General features: G+C 52.8%; 4 protein-coding genes across 4 annotated transcripts; 2 read left to right on the top strand and 2 right to left on the bottom strand.

Annotated features, from left to right (window-relative positions):
* Positions 1–345: 345 nt before the first annotated feature.
* CSUI_008312 (uncharacterized protein) lies at positions 346–2,860 on the top strand. Its single transcript, XM_068068446.1, has one exon. It carries the CDS (start codon positions 1,718–1,720, stop codon positions 2,270–2,272), a length of 555 nt encoding a protein of 184 aa, XP_067919584.1. The 5' UTR covers positions 346–1,717; the 3' UTR covers positions 2,273–2,860.
* A 1,061-nt stretch (positions 2,861–3,921) lies between these two features.
* CSUI_008310 (n-acyl-phosphatidylethanolamine-hydrolyzing phospholipase d family protein) lies at positions 3,922–14,622 on the top strand. Its single transcript, XM_068068444.1, has 2 exons — positions 3,922–8,620; positions 9,875–14,622. The coding sequence occupies exons 1-2, from the start codon at positions 5,315–5,317 to the stop codon at positions 10,121–10,123; spliced, it is 3,555 nt and encodes a 1,184-aa protein (XP_067919582.1). The 5' UTR covers positions 3,922–5,314; the 3' UTR covers positions 10,124–14,622.
* On the bottom strand, positions 9,947–10,582 carry CSUI_008311 (uncharacterized protein; the record flags this gene model as incomplete). Its single annotated transcript, XM_068068445.1, has 3 exons — positions 9,947–10,081; positions 10,294–10,543; positions 10,578–10,582. The coding sequence occupies 3 exons, from the start codon at positions 10,580–10,582 to the stop codon at positions 9,947–9,949; spliced, it is 390 nt and encodes a 129-aa protein (XP_067919583.1).
* On the bottom strand, positions 12,069–19,756 carry CSUI_008309 (patched family protein; the record flags this gene model as incomplete). Its single annotated transcript, XM_068068443.1, is given in 10 exon segments — positions 12,069–12,476; positions 12,493–12,636; positions 12,648–12,826; positions 13,211–13,358; positions 13,852–14,041; positions 15,017–15,249; positions 15,609–15,747; positions 16,126–16,359; positions 16,505–19,579; positions 19,752–19,756. 10 exon segments carry the CDS (start codon positions 19,754–19,756, stop codon positions 12,069–12,071), a joined length of 4,755 nt encoding a protein of 1,584 aa, XP_067919581.1.
* Positions 19,757–21,126: the final 1,370 nt, after the last annotated feature.

Here is a 21,126-nt window from a genome sequence, read left to right as displayed (position 1 = left end):
CGCCTTGGCTCTGCCTTGTTTCCAGTCTGGGCCACTGTGACAGTTTCGGCAGTGGCCCGTCTCGTTCTTAGCTTTTTTACACTCTACCACCGCTGGCTAAATAGGTGCAACTCGATTGCCTCCCGCAATCGAGACCATCGATCTTCCACGATCGAAATAGATTAATTGAATCGGGAGTTAAGTCCATACAACAAGCAAACGTTTCAGGTTTTCTCACGAGTTTTAACACAGCACACAGCTTGGGCGCCACTCGCTCGAAGATCGAATGGAAACTCTACAGGAGCTTAACTGGAACTTAACTGGCGGAGACGTCCAGCGAGTTAAGTGAGTTCCCACACTTTTGCGGTCGAGCGTGAATCGTTTGTGGACTAAGAGTCTTTCCGTAAGCCAATGTTTGTGCGCGGAGTGAATCAATTTTGTGGTGAGTGTGCTTAACTTAACTCAGTCTAATCAATTCATTATATTGTGAAAGATCGATTCTCTCGATTGTGGGGAGTCAATCAAGGTGCACCTATTTGATCAGCTTCAATAGAAAACTGGCGGGCAGTCAACTCCCGCACTGTCGAGACCCGATGCCATTGCCGGGTAGAGGTTCGTTTCGACCGATCCCTACGGACCTACATTCTAATGTTATCCGGGAGATAGGAAAAGCGTTCCTTTCTTGTGGGTTTTTATTTCCTCGTTTTTCTTTTCTCCGTTTTCTTTGTAATCAAGGTAGAGGAAGGACGTCGTCGCTTCCAGCTTTGTGAGCGTCCCTTTCCCTTCCCTCAACCTCTCACGGTGTTAGCTTCATCGCTCGTCGCCCGACAACATTATCACAGTGGCACTCCCCCACCACCAGTCTAGGAGAAAGGGACGGTGATGGTTGGATAAGCTGTTTAGGCAGGTTTAGTCCTTATGTCTTGACGGCTAGCCTCCCCTTGAGTGAAAAGGGAGTGAAATCTGCACAAGTGATGAGTTGTTAACAGCGAAGACTAGCTGGGAACCGCTTCCTCCGGGTGAGACGATGGTAAAAGAGGCTCAGTTGGCGTGTCCCGAGACACTTTGTCTCAGGCAGTACTTGGATTCGATACCCGGGCCTAAACCCTAAACTTGGTTGCAGTGTTTGCATCAGCAGCGCGCAGGCGCAGGATTCTTCCGATCGGGTCATTGCCCGAAGGTTGGCCGGGGAAAGAATTGCCATGAATCTTTTTGAACCGCTCCCTAAGCCAGAGGTGCGACGACTATTCTCGTTCTTCCTGACCGCTTTACCAGGTAGACCCACTTGGCTGCCGTGGGTAAAGCTGATGATATGTCGTTGAGTGCCTGCGTGACAAGTGGGTACGACACCATGGAGCTCCAGCAGTGCTTCTGTCTGGCAATGGACCGCAGTTTGTCGCCGCGTGCTGCGAGACTTCTGTACCAGTCGGACTGGAAAAGATATACAGCACCCCTCATCATCCTCAAGGGAATTCTACGTTCAGCGATTCATGAGAACGCTGCAGAAGGCTCGTGCTGCTGTTGTGAACGAGGAGGGGCACGGCTAGGACTTGTACGTGTCCGCCGTCGAGCACCATTCAACACGCCACATGGGAATAGGAGTCTCGCCGTTCTCTCTGACGCAGGGACGGCAAGCAGTCTTACCACTACAACGTCATTTGGACAAGACTCGCTCGGATGCGACGTGTAAGTTGTGGATACACCGTTCGTGGCTCGTGTTGCCATCCATGAGGCGCAGATGAGAGAAGACGCGAGAAAGAAAAACCCGATCCATCAAGACGGGTCCAGAGTCCCCATGGGTTCAGTTGTCGCGATTAGGCTATCGCTACCTGAGAAGGACGGTTCCCCGGAGAAGTTCACTCCCATGTATGCGGGTCCCTGGATGGCCATGGAAGACGGCCCGAAGGGAATCACGTACAAGGTACGGGACGCTGTCACCAGAGAAGAACGTCAGGTCACCCGGACTCAGTTCAAGTTGTCGGACATCCCTGATGACGCGACAGCAGAGCCTACGCTGCCCCGCCTACGAGTGCCGGATGTTAGGACAACAGAGGGCAACACGTGGTCAGAGGCGGACGCGGACAGGGAGGCTACACGCACCGCAAGGAACCGTACATGGAATATGCCCCCCGTGCCTCCGAGCACCGACTGCGTCCTGTTGCCGCCCGGCGAGCGCGACTGGCCGAAGCGTGATGTCAAGAGCAACAGCGCAGGGAGGAAAGCGCGGGGACCTGTCGCTTACTCGACAGGAAGTGGATGTTATGCCGGTGCTAGGCACGGGAGGCTTAAGTAAAGAGGTAGCCCAGCGAGGAGTGGAGAGCTCTGCGGGAGCGGAAAGTTTGCCGTGAGGTTGCGCAGCCTCACAGAGAGAGAACGCGAGGTCTTCTCATTAAAAGAAGAGGAAGAACAAGCTCCTTGCACGCGAACCGTGTGACTCTAGGAATTGACGACTGGTTGAAGAGGTGAAGTGCAGGTGTTCGTTAAGCAGCACTTAGGGGCTACGATCGGATAGCGATTGTTGGGCGTATAGGAGCTCACGCCTGCCTCGAATACTTTGTGAACGGCAGTTGGGCAGAGACACTGTAAGACGTGACGAACTCGGGCCTTTCGTCTTCCTTGTGATGAAACCGTGTGTTCCGTGCTCTCGGGACGTGTTCCCAACGCTCGCACGTAGTGACATAATCCTTTCAGACACTAAAGGTTTCGCTGCTCTATTTGACCATGTTTTTACCAAGTTAGACTAGTATAGCTGTAATGAGACTCTGGTCTTTGCACATGTTCTCTTCGGCTTCTTCCTCTCACACTCACACTCGCCACACTCACGCTTGTCACACAGACGCGCACCCGATCTTCGCACTTGACTTTCTTTCACCCTCTGGCAGTACGCATGTCGTATACCCGCTCCGCCCTCTTCGTTCGTGCTTCCGTTATTTCTTCTTGTTGTTCCTTCATGTTCCTGGGTCTTTTTGAATGTGGTCGCGTTATTTTCTTGTGTACTCTGGAACCAACAAGTTCTCTGACACGCAACAACCACTACGGAGCACGGCACGACACACCGCACCTTCCGCGGCGTGTCGAGCCGTGTCACAGAGGTTACAGAGAACTCCAACCGAGAAGCCGGGCACACATACGGATGACCTTGTCTTACGTGCTAATACTCAGAAAGAAAGAAGCGTAAGATGAACCTCTTTCAAGCTTGCGCTCCGGCCATTTAGGACAGCGGAAGTAACGAAGGAGCGGCGCTATGAAAAAAAAAGGCGGACGACGTACACAGGCAAGACCTTGTCAGAGAAAGCGGCCTACATATCTGCGGTACGCCTCGTTGCAAAAACGCCTGCTGTGGCCCACTAGGAAGCAAGCGAACACGCCAGCAACCTGATGACTCTTTCACCAAAGAACTGTCATCGCAGCTCACCTACTGCTATGAGAAGTCTCTATGGAAAAGGGCAGAGTAAGCAACGTCCCGCTTTTCTCTCGTCTCTACTCTCCGCGACGTGCTGCCTTCATTGCGAGCAGTGTCTGCAGTTGCGCTGGTATGGAAAACTTGCCATGCCTACTGGTTGCGTAAGAAGACATCACATGACCTCTCCTAAGTCGGGTGCACATGGCTAGCCAAACGACGATCTTAGTGAAGCATACTCATGGCTGGAAATCAAGCTTTGTTGAGTGCTCTTCGATAGTCCAACCTCTCTGGGAACAGAAAGGTCGTCTCCGACCATAGTAAGTCGCCTTGACTGTGGTCGGCGACGACGTTTCCGTCGGGCTGACTGCTACAGTGTTACAAAAACCCGTCCAGAAACGGACGCATTGGCTTCCACGTGGAGTTCGTTGCCTGAAAAAAAGTTAGGGAAACGGGCACTTCAACGAAACACAACAATATTGAAACTAGGTCGCGCCTGGTCGTGCCCCTCGTGGTCCCAGTGGCCGAAGTCAAGGTTGCGACGCATTCAAGTCATGCTACTGTCTCCGAGACTTCGCAGTCGATGTTCCGTTTCCCCTTTGTCTCCCCCGTCTTGCAAATACACTGTTCTGTATTTCTGAACGTCACAGACAGGGGACGGTAAGGATGCCTTCTTTTTTCCATGTGGAGAGCTGATTTGTTGTGAACTTGTAATAGCGAGGAAGGCACCGACGCGTTGGCTTCCCCCCGGATGGTCGCCCGTGACACTTTCTGATTTTTCTCGGTATTCCGATGGGAACTTGCAAGGTTCGAGTTTATACATGAGTAAAAGAAGGAATTTGCATTGACTCAGATATGCCTTTTACGGGAATTCCGGTTTCCGCTCTTCTTGGAGAACCCCCAGTCCAGGACGGCACCCTGCGACCGCAGCGACACTACAAACTATGGTATATCCGTTGTAGCTCGTTGTGTCAACGTAGGCCTCAAACACTCCACTGAGAAACTTGTGTCCCCCGTGTTTCCCTTTTTCCTTTCCAGCTGTCCTGTGTATTTTTTCCTTGTTGCAGTTGATGAGTGCGAGCTCTTTCAAGGTGGCCAAGTTGTCCCGTGTTACTTCTTTCTTGCATGTGAGAGAGATATGCTCTCCTATCGACTCAGCGGAGTGTTCGCTTTATGTATCGTTGTTCCTTCGTAACTCGACGCCTTGTTGGTTCCCCTTTTACTTTCGACTTATATTGTTCGGTAGCTTCTGCTGGCTCTTCGGCGGTTGGCTGTCAACTAGCTCGTAGCGGCTGGTGGAATGCGAGGTTGTTTCATTCAAAACTGTCGGCTTTTCTGGAGCAGCAGAGACTTCAGTGTAGCCGCTCCAAGCGAAGATGGTGTCGGTTTTACTTTTTACGTTCATGATCCGACGATGGCGTGGATGCATAGAGAGAATAGTGCCTCCTCGAAGTGGTAGTGAGTCCAGCGGGAACTTCGTAGAGTAGGAAGTGCGGGGGCACGGGGGTAGTACGATTATTCGCTTCAAGGTTTCCTTTCTTCTTTTACTTGAAGCGTAAGACGTCTGTGTTCTCCACAAGGCGAACGGTTTTGATGAGAGTCTGTCTCGCAAGTTCAAGCGTGACAATCTACGAGACAAGTCTTCTTGTAGAAGCAGGTGCTGTTCAGGTCTTGCATCCCCTTCTTCAATGAAACGCCAGGTCCGCCGTCTCCCACTGTGGAAAGCGAGAAGACATACAAGCATCACTTCCACTGATGGAGCATGAAACGATAGGGGTTCTAAGTCAAGTGGAAATTTCTTTATCTTTCGACGATCCGTCCTAGTTAACATCGCAGCATGAACGAGCGTGAAGCGGCCGGGAGCTGTATCTGCTGCGAGCGGTTCTATATGTTGCGATCATACGGCATCCAGAGACCGATTGCTCGCTTCTACTAATGCCTGCTCCGGTCTGCGGTCCGGCGTGTGGAGTGAGTAACATGGGCGGGCCTCCTCCGTCTTTTGACGAGAAACGGACGATGACGAGGAAAGACACAGAAACACCGGTGGCCAGGGAAGAGGAGGAGACGACTCGAATTACAGCTAGCCAAAACGAGAATAAAGATGATAGGGGAAAGGCTTCGATGAGGATCTCTTCCATTCTATTGCCAAGCATGTTGGTTTGGGTTAGTGATGGCCCCGGCGTTGTAGGTGGGGAAGCAACGAGTCGTTGTGAAGAGCCTACCGGTAATCTGCATAGCAGGTTCTATACTTTTGGAGTTCGTGACGGAAAGAAAAGGAATCGTAAGCGAGGGGAAAGAAAAGCAGGAGTAAGGTCGGCGATACTACGTCAACCTCGCGATGTTCAGTCGAAGACGCATGAAGAATATTTGAACTATTCGTCATCTAGATTCTTCGTTGGATTGGCTGGTGCCATGTTTGTATGTATGCTCCTGTGTCTACTTATATTACGTAACAGGCCCAACAATCCCTTGACTTCTCTCATTGTGATTGTGTCTCACGGCCATTCCCATCCTTTCTTGGAGCTTCTACGTGGGACGGTCGGTGTTTTTTTCTCTCTCTTTTGTAGCCCTCCTCGTCTTTACACGCCAAATTCAATCTCTCGTACTAGTACTTCTTCCTTTTCTTCTCCTTCTTCACTTAGCCCATCGAAGCCGTTGCACCTACAACCGGCAGTCGAATCTTCTAGTTTTGCATCTGTTTTTCCGTCGCCTTCATCGACTCCTTCTCGGGGGGCTCCGTCTGCAGCTTTGGTCCCTACGGGGACAGTGGGAAACAGTCATAGAAGCGTCTCACTGGCTACATCGGCACGAGAGGAGACTACTGATGGAAGTCGCTACCGTTATCCTCATCCTGATGCTTTTTCGTCTTCTTCAGAAGATTTTTTTGACTTCTTGTCTCCAAGTGAACTTCGGGATTTTCTCTTAGCTGAAGGATGGACAGAAACCCCGAACTTCAGATCGACTCTTCCCCTTGAATTGCCAGGTGCCCTGCCACGACTTCCTCGTGCAGGCGGTGGTGTTTTTCTACGGCGTCATTTTCATGATACGGATGCGCCTCCATCCGTCTATGTGCCTACCAGTGCTCATGTTGTGTTGGAGCATGGTAGAAGATTGTTATCTGAAGAATCCTACGCAGAAGCTGCTTTGGCTTTAGATCACGCAGTACGTCCTGGTCACCTGACACGGGCAGTACGGGTTCATGGCCAGTTTTTATACCCCTGGAAGATTTTCTCAGACACTGAAAGAAAGAATTTACGATTGATGGCGGACCAAGTACGTTGGTTTCCTAAGTGGATAAAAAATCATCGCAATTCACAGCGTGTAGATCGCAATGTGTTAGATCAGTTTCTACCTGTTGTGTTACCTCGCTTCTCCGATAAGTATGGAGGCCCAGGAAGTCCATCCGTGAACAAGTCTCCTGGTATACGTTTTACATGGCTTGGGCATGCAAGTGCTTTAGTCAATGTTGACGGACTGAAGATTTTGATAGATCCCATGTTTGAAGCCGATCTTATAGGACCATATAGTGAATGGCTCCGTACCGTTATGCTCTACTTTAGTTCGTTGTGTGGGTCGTTAGGGGAAAGGCTGCGTCGACCACCTGCAACATATGAAACCTTACCTGGAGATATAGATGTAGTGATGTTAAGCCATAATCACCAGGATCATATCATGGAAGGCGATGTCCGAGCATTGTGTGTCAGGTATGCGAAGAAGTTCAAACGTCTTATCTGGTATGTACCAGAGGGAGTAGCTGGGTTTCTACGACAGCAGGGGTGCTCAGCAGCTAGTATCTTCGAGTTCTCGTGGGGTGAAACCCGTACATTATCTTGTCATTTAAGACGTGGTCGACGTATATGTAGTGACGGAATCTGGATTAAACAGAATGTCCGCGCTGAATCATACAAATTCACTTTCACCGCAGGTGTACATTGGTCCGGTCGATCACCGTCAAAAGCAGACCATAATACGTCCCTGTGGGGGGGATTCGCTGTCATAGGCCCGAAGCATAAGTTCTTCTACGGCGGTGATACAGCGTACTGGAGGGACGATTTTGACGAATATAAGAAGATAGGGCAAATTCTCGGGCCGTTTCACTTAGCTGCCTTACCTATCGGCGCTTATGAACCTAATGCAGATCTACGGTACCAACATGTTAAACCGTGGGAGACAGTGAAGATGTTCAAAGACGTCCAAGCAGAAATTGCTGTTGGAGTTCATTGGGGTACTCTACGTTTGTCAGCTGAAGAATTCTTTGATCCGATGTTGGACTTGGAGTGTGCTTTACTAGACCTATCTGAAAAAGAATGCCGCAGTAGCCATGAACTGCGACATCGCTATAAAGCTTCCGAGGCTTTGTGGAACTATTTCCGTGATGAGACCTCCGGTGATGATCACCGCGGTTTACATGGGCTTTTTGGCAGTCTGCTAGACGGTGGAGAGAGGGGGCGACTCTTGGTCCCCCAGGTGAAGAAATCAGAGGCGGACAACAAAGGGAGAACTCTAGACGATCAATTGAGCGATAGTAGCAGTGGTGGAAGTGGTAGTCAGGAAACATCGGCGGGTGTCCTAGCATCGTCGGTAGTAGCGGGAGCAAGTTTTGAGGTGTCAACAAAGTCTAAAGAGATGCGAGGTAAACAAGAAAAGCTAGGGAAGGCAGCGGTGTCACCTTATATGCGGTCAGGTCAACTCGATGCATTGATGAAAGACGATGAAGGCCTGTTCCGCGGATCCGCGGTGGAGAGAGGGGGACCAGCAACAACAAAACGATCGACCTCGGGTGAATTGCCTACAATGAAGGACTTGTCTTCAAAGCAATTAGAAGGACCGAACAATGAAAAAGGGAAAGGTGCTGGCCGTAAGAAGGCTCCAGGAGGCGCGAACCACGGTCGTCATGGCACTGCTCGTGGTCGTAGCCGTTCAACGGGGGATTCTTCATCGTCATCCTCCTCAATGGAACGAAAGTCACCTTTCGTGGCCACTTTGCCGCTCTCGGGCCAGACATCTCTTGAACAGCAGAGGGCGAAACATCGGAAGGAAATTGAAAGTCTGTTGATGGAATTAGATGAGATGATGCTACCTACAGCTGACCCTATAAGGCATGTCTCAAATCTACAGCGACTTCTTCGGTCTAAGAAGCTCCAGGATGCCGGAATACTGCCTTCTGATGGTTCCTGGAAGGCGAAGCTTCTCAAGGAAGGTACAAGGTTCCAAACACTATTTCTCGGGCAGTCTCTACAGGTAGGCGCATACCTAGTCCGACGTCAGAACTTCGCAAGAAGAGAGGGTTGGAGTACAATAGACTCTCCTGTGGTTTGACCGTTCCTGCACCAAAAGCCGTCAGTGGGAAAACTAACGCAAGTTTGTTTTTGCCGGTGATTCGTTTCTCTTTTCATTACATAACTTATTCTTGACAGTGGGGAGAGTGTTACACTAGAGAGATGGCCTGGGGTAGCTGATAGTTATGCGAGCATGAGTATTCTCCATATATCTCCCTGTGCATTCTGCTGGGAGAAACGTTCGTCAGCCTTATATCCGTGTCACCAGGGTAGGTTTGACCATTCTTACTTAACGCGCTACCGTAGTAACTGGAGAGTCAGACTGTCGCTCTCCCACCTTTCCCCGATAAAGAACCAACACTGGTGGTGACGTGAATAAGGTCGGGCGTCAACACAGCTTCAGTTTTCCTCTAAGAAGAATTGGAAGATCTGTCGCTGCTGACCGAATGAAGATCATGAGGACATGCCGCCAGATTCCAAGGAGGGGGGGGGAGTATGATCTGTCGCTGCTGACCGAATGAAGATCATGAGGACATGCCGCCAGATTCCAAGGAGGGGGGGGGAGTATTTTGGGCTTGCGGCATGAAGGGCAGCTAGGCTGTGTATAGAAAGACTCGGGCTGCAGTGGGGACCAGTTGTGAACGATAGGTGTTTCAGTTGAACGGGCACCTCGAGTGGGACCGAGTATCAACATGGAATGTGTCAGTACAGCTGAGGACCCACGAGCGCTGCATGTGCGGGAAGACTGGCACGTTTGCTTTTCTGTCTTCGCTCTGTTTGCCCTTCGGGTGATTTCTTCTGTAGGTGTTCTTTTCGTTTAGGCGCCAGAATACTCGTAACAGTATCATGTATCTGATCAAGGGCGTCCCCGGGGACCGCGTGTAGGCGCCAAGGTCCATTCCCGTGGTTCTGTCCTGGAACTGGTGTTGGTTTGCTCAGTTTACTTCATCTCCGCAGATACATCTCCGCGGGGAGCCAGGATGCCTTATGAAACTGTACAAGAACACGGAGATAACTGCTAGCGAAAGTGTAGCATGCAGTTTCAAGCCGTCGCCATAACATGCAGCGCATCCAGTTTCGGTGGAAGTGCAGGGTTTTGAGTGGGGACGTGAGGTGCACCTAAACACTGTCCTTCCAGTCCAGTGCACCTCACGTCCGCGCTCACTTCTTCGGTCTTACGCACTCTGAGTCTAGTTATGCGTGTCCCCGGTTGCAGGTCGAAGCCGCTGAAAACGGAGATTTCCTGCGAATGACCCGAAGTAGCGGGCTGGAGCATGTTCGGAAAGGATCACCTGAGGAAAATTACACTTTTTCTCCTCTTTACTTCGGGAAGAAAGGCAAAAAGGACGTGGCCAAGGGGCGGGACGCCTTTCTTTCGGCTGGCAGCTCTCTGTGGAACTGGGGTGACTCGGGCGGGGTGGACCTGAAGGGAGAGGTGAAGGACAATTTCGACATCTTGATTTGATGACTTGAGTATTCTAAGCAAAGAGCTTTGGAGAGGAGGGGAGCCCTCGGCATACAGATGGAGGCGCCGCCGGCACAGTTCAGGTGACCCTTTCCCGGGGGAGTACCGTGGTGGAGGGATGGCGGGAGAGTTTTTCTGCCGGTTGGACCGTTCAGTGACCAGAATGGTACCTTTTGCTTTGTTCCACTGTCTAGCTTGAAGCCAGTTGCGGAGGCGGGGATAGTCGGAGGAAGGGTCCTAGTTTTCCGACTGTGCACAACAGCTGACCCTCCTAGCGCAGCTGCCGAAAGGTGCAACGTGAGCTGCTGGTGCACCTCGCAGCGCTGCGGAGGGTTCTTTCTTAGTGCCGGCTTGTGGCTGCACGTGTGGTTTCGCCCGCTCCAGAGGGAGACTTCAATTGGTACTTCTGAGTCAATGAAGCTAACGAAAAAAGCAATGGACAAGCACATCCCACACCATCGGGCATAGCGAAAGCAGTGCATACTCACTGAGGTACCACTGGTTCTTTTTTCTAGACTACTGCGGTGTATGGACTTCCCGTAGTTCTGCAAGGCTTTCGGAAAGGGGAGAAGGAAGCTGGATCTGCAGCAGTCTGCACGTGTTCTGTGGCACTGCAAGGATGACGACTGACAGTGACCGCAAAGGTTGGACCCTATGCCACGGACTGCGAGTGAATAATCTGTCGGGTTGAGAAAACTATGGGGCGAGCGGGAAGGCACACTCTGTGCCACGGAGCGAAGGGCCAGTGACCCGCCGGGGTTGTAAGCAGTTTGCAGTGCATTGCCAGCGTGAGGCAAATCCTTTCAACGCCGCAGGAGTGCGTTTCGTTTAGTGGCCCTCACGGACTGCGGGAGGGGGATACGCGGTTTTTCACCGTACAGAGTGATGCATAATGAGCGCTTTGCTGTTGGGGTAGGACTTTCCGGCTGGAATGTCGGCTCGCTGACAGATACTCGCAATCGCGGACGTGGGCGAGGACAGTATGCTGTGAGGTCGCTTTGCCTGTCCATCTTCAATCTACATGAGAAGAGGCGCTTGCTTAGACCGGCCAAGGTGACTTGTCTTGCATCTTTCAAGGGCGCGGGATAGCGCGCTCTCGCGTTCTCCGAAAAACACTATCCACGTACCGGGTCAATTGGTGTTCTGTAAATTTCACACCACTCGCGGCAAGTTCGGGTGGGAGAGTCTGTTGTGTTCCTGTTTTCTTCCCGCCGTCTGCGTGCTTTCTGGACGTCCTAGGGAAGAAGACCAGGTGGATCGACAAAAGAGGTGGACCTGCCTAGGTTTGTACTGTCTTGGAAGCGAGACAGAAATATGCACAAGACTTCCAGTGTGGCGGTACCCGCCTTCGACGTTGGCAAATACGAAGTTCCTCTCATTCAGCTGTTCCTTTGAGACTCACCCTGTTCCTCTTATGGCCGTGAGGGTTCATGAGCAAGAAAGAGCTTGCAACAAAGGTTCGGCGGATTGAACCAGGGGACGCGTAAGAGCTGTGTCGCGCGAAACCTCGGGCGCCGTTGCAGCCCTTCGACAGCGCCACGAATGAGAACTTTGAAAGAATGTTCGCACCTCACCAAAGTGCACTACCATGGATCGCTACTCCAGCGAACGAGTCTTGGTTGGCACTCAATCCGGCAGAACGCATTTGCCACGGCTATTGAGCGCGTGCAGCTGAGAAATCTTCTTTCGTAACAGGAGGCAAAACTGAAGTTAACCAACAGGCAGAAATCTGTGGAGCGTTCAATGGACGAGGAGGCCGACATAAAAGTGCCGGTCACTCTCTCAAGTAGAGCGCGGAGTTGTCAGTCCCACGCTTTGAGAACCATACTTGACGACGGCTTAAGAAAATGTGGGACACTCCTCCGCCTTAAGTACGAACTGCAGAAACAGCGCGGCTGGGACTTCATATCACAATGGCGAACTGTCAAGCCTGCTCTCCGAGCCGTCACTGAGCTGACTGCCGGAGCGCCGGATAAGCTAACAATTTAGGGGAAGCTTCAGCACAGCAGTCAACAGCGGGAGCTCTTTCCTCTGCTCCGCCATTCCGGGAATCGATGGACGAGTCTAGAAACTCATGCTGACAGGGAGTTTCGGAAGGACCAATGCGTCGTAGTCGGCGGTCAATGAGCGAAGAGATTTTGCTGCTGCCGGTGCTCGCTGTAGTACTTGGGACTTTCCGGTGAGCGCCACTTCGGGCCGCCAGTGAGCGTAAACCCTGTGGGCGTGAAGGACGCAGCTTGATATTGCAAATGTCCACAAACTGGAGAACAAACTCATTGTTGGGCATGGGACCGACGAAGAGGAGCAAGACCGGCAGAACAACGAAGCCAAAGGCAAACGAGAATGTCAGCACCTGCAAACACTCACACATCTAACATGGCGGGCACCTGACCCCCGGCCGGACTCTGCCTCTGATCACGCCGCTCTACCTTTGACGGGGCAAAAATCGTAATCTGCTCTGGCGAGATCGCCAGGGTCAAACACGCAGCCGGGCACCCACCAGAATCATCATTCTGAAGAATACAGCAAGGACAAATTTGTCAGACCCCATAAGGAAGAACACGGCCAGGAGAGTGGAAAGCATGCCGTTCATGATGGCGTTCCCGATGAGCACCATAGTCTCCTTCATCCGGTCCCTTCGGGTACGTCCACAGCAGTGCGTGAAGGCATTCAGCACGTGAGTTGTGCTGTCCACGCTATAGCCTGCAAGACATTGAGACACGAATTGGCTAGGGTTATTGAAGTGCCAAGCTGCAGGCTTACTTCGTGGCCCGAAGTTACTCCCTTGTCGCACAGAAGACAACGCTGGCTGCTAGGTCGAAACAATACCTGCCGGGTCGCGTTTGGGCCTGGAGGAGGCTCAGCGATACCCGGCTTCCGGGCGTCCCAAGTTTCTGTCGCCTTGACCAAAGTCTTTTTTGCAGAGCGAAAGAGAAGAGCGGCGCTGCTCTCACTAGCGAGATACAGGGACACGCCGGCACCGAGTACGAGTGCACTGCGTTTCGCAGCACTTCTTACCTTGTACCGACCAAGTAGCCGATGCATTGGGGCGATGCGCGGTCAGACAGAATCCCCAACTGTGCTTACCGATAGCAAGAAGCAATATCACCATGGTAAGCATATTGAGCCGAAGGCCCCAGATAGCCATGAAGCCGAACAAGGCCATATCCACAAAGAAGACGATGACGGCGACAATGAGCATCGACAAGAAGTTGGGGATGAGCAGGACGGTCATCTGCGCGACGGAAAAGACAAACCCGTGCCCGCTTCTTCGAAACTTCGGTCATGTGTCTCAGAAACTTTGACAGAGCCGGCGGTGCACGAGTGTGGCTCCCGTACGTTACAATGTAGGGTACAGTACAGCGTAGGCGTTTGTCGGAACAGACCATGCCGGAGACCAAGAATCTGCAGGAGAGCTTTGTCGCTAGCACCTCTTTCCTCAAAGGCACAATGGTACCGTAGTCTGTCTGAAACGTACGCATAGTACCGCAGCCACTTCACGAAGAAGAGAGAACGGTGCGCGCGAGCGAAACGCTACCGGTTCGCGGGCAGTCACTTCTCGAGATTGTATTCCTGGACAAAAGCTGATACACTCTACACTACGGCCCTCTTATTTCCTGCCCCTTTTCTAGAGCCTCCTTCTAGGACTGCGTTATCACCGAAGAAGTCCGGTTCCATGCAGGCAGCAATGCAGGCACCCCGGCAAGCTCTTGACGGATCCGTCCTACCATAACGATGGCTATCAGGGCGTACAAGAGGTTCGTCAAAGTACATTTCAGGATATGCGGATCGCTCTCCCACAGAATGGCGAGGGGGGTAAACGCTTCTCCGTGAAAATACTCTTGGGCTCCTTCCAGGATCGACCGAGTCTCCTGAAGCCACTCGTAAAGAACGCTCGTGTTTTCCATGTGGGGCATCCTGCAGGCAAATATAAAAAGTAACAATAGCAGGAGCCGATTCAGGATGCATGGTGAGGTGCCCGGTGGAGCCCACTTGGAGAAATAGGTGACGCACGTCAACGTCCCATATACTAGAATATACGCTGCAACGCTGAAGCTACCACGCTACTGAGCGGCGCTCTTCAGAGTCGGCCCTAGGTTTCAGCGCTACCAGTCTTCCCGAGCTCCGCCGCTTTCGTTCAGGTAAGGAGCTCTTCTTTTGAAATACCTGCGCCACCAACTGTGCAGGGCGCCGGTTGCACAAGCAGCGCGATGCAGCTGGCGCGTCCCGGTATGGCTGCTTCATTCCGGTTCAGGTTCGTCGCAACTAACCAGTAGACAAACTTCCAGGAGAGGAGGGAAGTCGGATACCGCAGCCCCCCCGATGTCGTGGTCCCAAGTGCAGCAGACGGCGAGTTCGCAGGGAGACTTTGGGGTGCAAAAGAAAAGTTGAAGTAACTGCGAAACTGTCTTCCAACCAGATCAGTCTGTAGCCACGTGTATAGCCTGCACATACAAACTCCAACACGCAATATAAGGGTACCCGAACCAATCTTAACCGCTGTCTTGCCTTGCTATGGGATACCCGACCTCACCGTCCCGGTTTGTGATACACAAAGGGTCCTCGCTCGGGACTGCTACCGCCCACGCGTAGACCGGCTGAGTGCGACAGGTGGAGGCTTCCAGGACTCAGTGTGAAAACCGAGGCAGAGAGAGTGCGTGTGACATAGAGCTGACAACTGGAGGGGAAGGATCAAAACCACCCAAGTCTGCCGGAGTCAGCGCAACGAGAAACCGCACGGAAACAGTTGCGTACAACATACCAGACCACTGCACGGTTCGTAAGCCTAAGTGACGTATACTCCGTTGAGCTCGGGCACACCTGGCTTTATAAGAAGCCCGTTCGATCGACACGCTTTCACAAAAACTTCGCGTGTGCATCAGAGGGCCCTACGTTCTAGTAAAGAGATCTTTGTCTCCGTCAACCAGCTCGCTTTGCTTAAACTTCAGGAACTCATACATCCCGTTGTGCACGGCCACTGCGTGGCGGGAGAGATAGATTGACTCGTGAGTCTCCATGAGCTTATCTTGAACCACCTTAAATTCCCAGGCCTCCGGTTCCGCAAAGAAAACTGTGATTTCCTCGCCTAAGGTGGTGAAGTACGTAGAGCGGACGTCGAAGAAAACCTGCAGCACCACGCATCCTTGCTTCTTGTCCGCGTTTCAGTGCCTGTCCGACTGATCTGACAGCGTAGGCAGCTTTTGCACACCGCGTACGTAAGCTCACTGCGAACTCCTGTTTTGACCGGCAAAAGTGACTGCCAGGGGATGCGTATTGCAGTCCCGAAAGTTCACTTTGCAGAAGGAGTCCCCTCGGTGCCAGTGTACGACTTTGGCCGCTTCAGGACAGCAGGCTTACAGTGGCCGGCCAAAGGCTCCTAGAAAGGCGAGCTAACGCACAGTTACCATTCTGCAAGCCGGCTCGCCAGCAGCCTGACAAGACCCTCTCCCCCCAAGTCCTCAAGTGGGTGGTCTTTGCCACTTACCCGAAGATATGAATCATTGGGGCATATTTCGTCCACAGTTATTCCCGGTTCAATCAGAGTGAAGCCGTAGATCGAGATACCGCACACCAACGCAAAGCCAAGGATAATGAGAGCCTGCACCCACCCTGACGCTAGCCACCTAAAAAAAACAAGATGGAGTGGGGACTCTTTCAGATTCGTGCCTGCCTCATGTGGATGCCGGATGAGCTTCGCGTACGAGTAACGGCAGAGACAGTCTGCGGGTAGTATCCCGTCACCATGGAAAGCCAGGGCTCCGGGACCAGTGACTAGCGCACACAGACGGAGGTCGTTATGCCGCAGCAGATCCAGTTGCCGAGGGATCCGAACACACGACGCACCAAGGCAGGCTGCGACACGTCCGTCTATTGCTAGAGTACGAGCCAGACGCTTGTTAGCCTTCACAGTAGAGGGGCACTCAGTTGAAAGTGAGGTCTGGACGGTATGGGTTAATGCTCCACTCCTCACTCCTCGGCGCCTTTCTTTCGCCGATGCTCACCTGCAGTAGTAGTTGATGAGGAATGCTCGGGCAAAACGACCAACGTTTCCTTTAGGTTCTCTTACGTGCCGATCAAGGAACTCATCAAGCTCATCATCATTGACTGTGAGATGCCTAGCTGCTGGCCCGCCACTCGCGCTGCCGGCCGAGTGCTCCGTAGCAGAAAAATCAGGAAGGAGAATTTGCATCGCCCCAGCAGGCTCAGTTGGCTCTTCCAGAATCTGCTCGACCTGCCTGTGAGGCCAACATATCATCACAGCATGCGTCCGTTTGGCGCCCTGGCTTGCCACATTCTGCCCTGCCCACCGAGAACGCCACTCCGGGCTGACAGCCTTCTCCCCAGAGGTGTTAGCCTTTTCTTCGTTCAGCTATATCCTACCTGTGTGGAGAAGTGTCGGAGGTTGTTCTGTCATTCGTCAACGGAGACGGCTCAACTTTGTTCAGCCGTTCCAGCGTCAGCAAATCTTCACTAGCCGCAGCAGCGGGCTTCCTTGTGTGCCAGCAGAGTCGCTGCAAGAAATGAAGCAGTTTCCTGGTCTTCCTCCCTGCGACGCTGGGACTCCTCGTCAATGCAGGCTGGTTGGTAGCGACAAGGTCTCTCTTGCGCTTCTTCGCGAGAAGTCGTTTCCGTTGCTTAAGAGCGCGTTTGTGGTCCATACGAAAAACCATCAGAGAAACGAGGCCAAATGTTGACATTCTGCCGAACTGCTCTAGCAGGGCCGCCTGGTCTGCCGCGTTGTCTTTGAAGGAAACCTCGCTTGGGGCACAAGAAGGTCGGGGAGAGGTATGTTTTTGTTCCCGTTCTGTCGGTGATCCGTCTTCCGCTATGTGAGACCGAACGAGCGCGTCGTCAGGAGGCGAACCGGACGCAGGGTCGAGGGTTCTGGTCGCATCTGCGTCGTTCTCTTGAGCTATGTCTGCCAATTCTTGTCTTGCCCCGTCTGATGAATGACGAGCGGCTTCGGCAGTCGACGGCGGTCGTTCTGCCGCTACGCACAGTTCATGGGACGGGCTTCCAGTGGCCCCCACCCCGGCCTGTAGCACCGCGCTTGAACGGCAAGACGCAGAGATTTCGACAGTGAGTGGATTCGCCCTTACACCTTCAGGACCGGCCGCGTCGTCTCTTTGACTCTCCGGGACATCCCCCGAGGCGACTCCATCTGTTACGAGACAGCCAGCTGCCCGCGCTTGAGACTTCACATGGGCCACCTCTCGGCGGCAGTCAAGAACTAGCCAGCCGAGAAAAAAGGTAAGCGCCATTACATATCCCCAGAACAGACAGAATGCCGTAATAACGCAGAACATCGCTATGCTCTCGTACGGAGAGGCGGCTCCTATAATAAGCGCTGTTACACTAGTCATCGTTGTGCATGTGATAGAAAGTCCAGCATCGCGTGTCGTATGGCGGATCCGTTCCCGAGGATCGGGAATGAGAAATGTCAAGCTGTAGGAATTGATCAACACGAAGGCATTATCGACACCGATGCCCAGGACAAGAAAAGGAGTGGCTTCAGCGGGCGGGGTGTGATGAAGCCCACAAAAGTATATGAATCCTGCTCCGCCGGCATACCCCATTAGAGTTGAAGCCACGCCCATCAGCCCGGGCAAGCTCTTCGTTCGGTAACTGAGCGTTGTATTGACTAGTACTGTATATCCTAGCACGACAAAAACAGCTATAGTCAGGAGAAGCATTTCCCATCGGCCCAATGCCGACGATCTGCCCAGCTCATCACTGATGGATCGCTCCGTTTTCAGTGATAATTGCATTCCAGGAATCGAGGAGCTGCTGACGACATTTTCGATTTCCTTCTCGAGGGCCGCGCTGTAGTGCTGCCAACCGTTCTCCCCAAGAAAATCATACCGGATCCCAAAAGCCGTTGCGTTTTTTATAATGTAAACAAAGTCGTCTCCCTGGGGTTTCTCCACAACCGTCATGTTCCCCAACATGGCATCTGCTCTGTATGCTTTCTTTGTCCTCATGTTGACGACTACAGGCCACTCTCTTGATACGATTGGTCTTCCCCAGACACGAGGAGAGGTGTAAAGATCCAATACGGAAATGACATTGCAGTCTCCCCAGGAGTCGCGTGAGCAAAGATCCTGAAATTTAAGTTTCGCTGGAAAGTTCTGAGGATTAAAGCCCTTCTGCCTTTCGAGTGGATCTCCAAACTCGTCAAGTGTCACAGCGTCGCGGTCGAGCGTCAGATTTCTGACCTTCTGATCGATATCACTGAGGCCTTGCAGGCTTTCTTTCGTAATGTGACCTTCTGAACTGAATGCTACAATGTAAGTCGTCCGGACAGGTGAAAAGTGTTTCAAAAGATTTGTTTTCACCAGATTACTCGGAGCGCCCGAGAAGCTATAGAGCTTGTACATATCGTTTTCGTGTCTGCGAAACACGATACCCAACGCCATTATGCCGGTGACCAGAGTAGAAATGACTATAAACTTCCAAGCGTGGTCATAAACCAGCATAGCGTGCTTGCTGAACGCTCTATCCATCGCATCTGAAGAGCGCTTCTTCAGCTCGGAGAGCTTTCGCGGAAGCATTTTCAACGGCCAGAAGAGATCGCTCCACGCCCATGGTGCAGAATTTCTTCCTGTCGCTTGCATCCGCCGCCGTGACAGAGCTCCGTCGCTGTGTAGTGGTCCCAGGTCAAAGTCATCCTCCGCCCCTCCGTCTCCCCCCCGACAATATACACTCGCATCGCGCTTACTGATACGCCAACCCAGAACGTCATCTCGCCTCGGCGCGTCTGCTAGACCCCCGTGCGAGTCTCGCCAGCTGTCTGGTAGGGCCTCGTGGCGACGCTTGGCCAGCAACATTGTGCTCGCGTCTGAGGCAGGTCCTGCTGCGTTGTCTGTCAGCTCAAACTCTCCGTAGGACAGAGGACGCTTTTCTGAGGTGTCCACGACCAGGTCGTAGGCCGCTTCATGCGGCAGTGTTTGCTCGTCCAGGGGGCGGGGGTGGAAGTCGTAAGTTGAGGACTGCGATGCAGAAGAGTCGTTCAGGGCGCTGCGTTGGGGAAAGGCTTCCGTCAGCGGAGACCGGCACGGACCATCTGAGCGCCGGCGGTGCAGCCGGGTGACGGTCGCAGCGTCGTCTCCTTTGTAACTCCTGACTTTGTCTTCAAGGTGCAAACTCTCTCCTCCGTCATCCAACTGGACCTCGTCAACAGAAGTTCCACTGGTCGGGGCGTCGCCGCGATGGCCCTCGGGGCTGTCACGAGAGGCTCGCGAGACACTGCCCGCCACGGCGTTGCCCGCGGCAGCAGTTCCCATCGCGGGATGGACACCTGGTGTCCAGACATAACGGTCAAAACTAGAATTGTCGCCTGTATGTGGCTGGCTTTGGGCAGTATGCGCTTTCATCATTAAGATGGAGCAGGCCCCAGCAAAGTATCCTGCAGACTTGTGCCTCTCCGAACTGCTTAATGATGGAACCTGGGGAGTCCTCACTAAAAATAAGTGGACAGCCAACACCAAAACAAAGATATTTGATCGGTCGACGCCCACGGTCACACAACAATCGGCGAAGACAGGGAGTGATACAAGAAACCACGATCGGGCAAGCCAGTCGCCGGCAAACGGCGCGCCAGCCCAGCGAATGTCAGCAGGTCGTGCACTTCATGGTACTGGACCAACAGACACACGGGGTACCGAACTCGTCAGTACCCCTTGGAGACCGTGAACGACCGCGTGGAAAGGCACAAGAGGAAGTCGCCGGTAGGGTGGAGCTGGGAAAAGGGAAGAAAACGGCGTAATGCGAATCTCGTCACTGGACAGTTTGCCGGCAAACGAACCCGCCCGCCCGTTCCCTCGAGGGCAACACTGACATCCGCCCCTTTGCTACGATTTGGTTGCGAATTCGCCACCCGGGCATGCTTCGGGCCAAACATCTAGACATCGTAGGGGAAGGTCGACCTCGGGAAGTCACCCTCATGTCCGTGACTCTTCCGTTCTCTCTGCGTTGCCTAGGAGGGCCGGCGAAACTGCAGTTCCCAAAAAGTACTAGTCACTTCGAGGCAGCCAACTACAGAAGACGGATATTAGCAGTCGAAACACAGTACCTCAAGGGAGTGGGGCCCGCGCGACCGGCAGTGAGTTTTCTTTCATCCGGCGACTCAAAATGGGTAGCTGGCTGCTTGGAGCCATAGCCGTAAGCAGCGTAACGCAGCCTGCTGTGTCTCCAGCTGCCGAAAGGTGATACGATTCCTGGGTCGGAAAGAGAAACTGGTGCCAGAAGTGAATTACGTTCTGTTTAAGTAGATGCGGTGCTTGATTAGCTCTCCCCGGGGGGGGTGGATGACGCGGGGATGCCCCCCGACAAAAATAATGTTTGTCGATAGAACGGCGGTCAGGTCATCCGGCAGTTTTTGTTCTACAAAGCCCTTCTTGCTCTTTCTCATGTTGTGGCACACTACTTCTCTTGGCAGTATCTCGAGGTATCCTGTCTTGCAGAGCCGGAACTAAGGTACAGCATCGGTCGACAGATAGGGAAAGCAGATTGTCTGTCGCTTTCCGGTGCGTCCTTAGACGCACATGACGCAACAAAGACAAAGATAGCCCAGAATGAATTGAAAGCACTCTAGCTCCGTTGCAAGAGAGCAAGAACCGACTTGCGGCCCCTGCTCCAGGGCAAATTAGACAAGAACTGGTCTCGCGTTTCTCCTTTCGCTACTGGGCTCTGGAAGTCCAGGGCTGTTGTGGAGCTTTTCGGTGGTCCCGTGCGCGGCCAAGTGTAACACGGAACCGGAGAAGCCGCCGGGTGTGCAGCGGAGAGCTAGCTGCAGTTCCGTGGAACAGAGCAAGGAAGCACATCAGCAGCCCACTCCGAGCGTGGATCAGCTTTCACTAGTTCAGCGGAGAGCGGACTACGAGGTAGAGAGCAGCTGACGACTTCAGACGGCAAAGCGGGGTCGCAAGATGGATTCCTTCTTCACAGATTGGACCGAGCGAAGACTGAAGCACGTACCAAGCTGAGGTAATGTTCGGCTCCCT

This window comes from Cystoisospora suis (genome assembly GCF_002600585.1).
Source record: "Cystoisospora suis strain Wien I chromosome Unknown contig_4617, whole genome shotgun sequence".
Taxonomy (NCBI): Eukaryota; Apicomplexa; class Conoidasida; order Eucoccidiorida; family Sarcocystidae; genus Cystoisospora; species Cystoisospora suis.
Note: the sequence above shows the minus strand (reverse complement) of the source record. Positions and strands in the feature narration are given on the sequence as shown.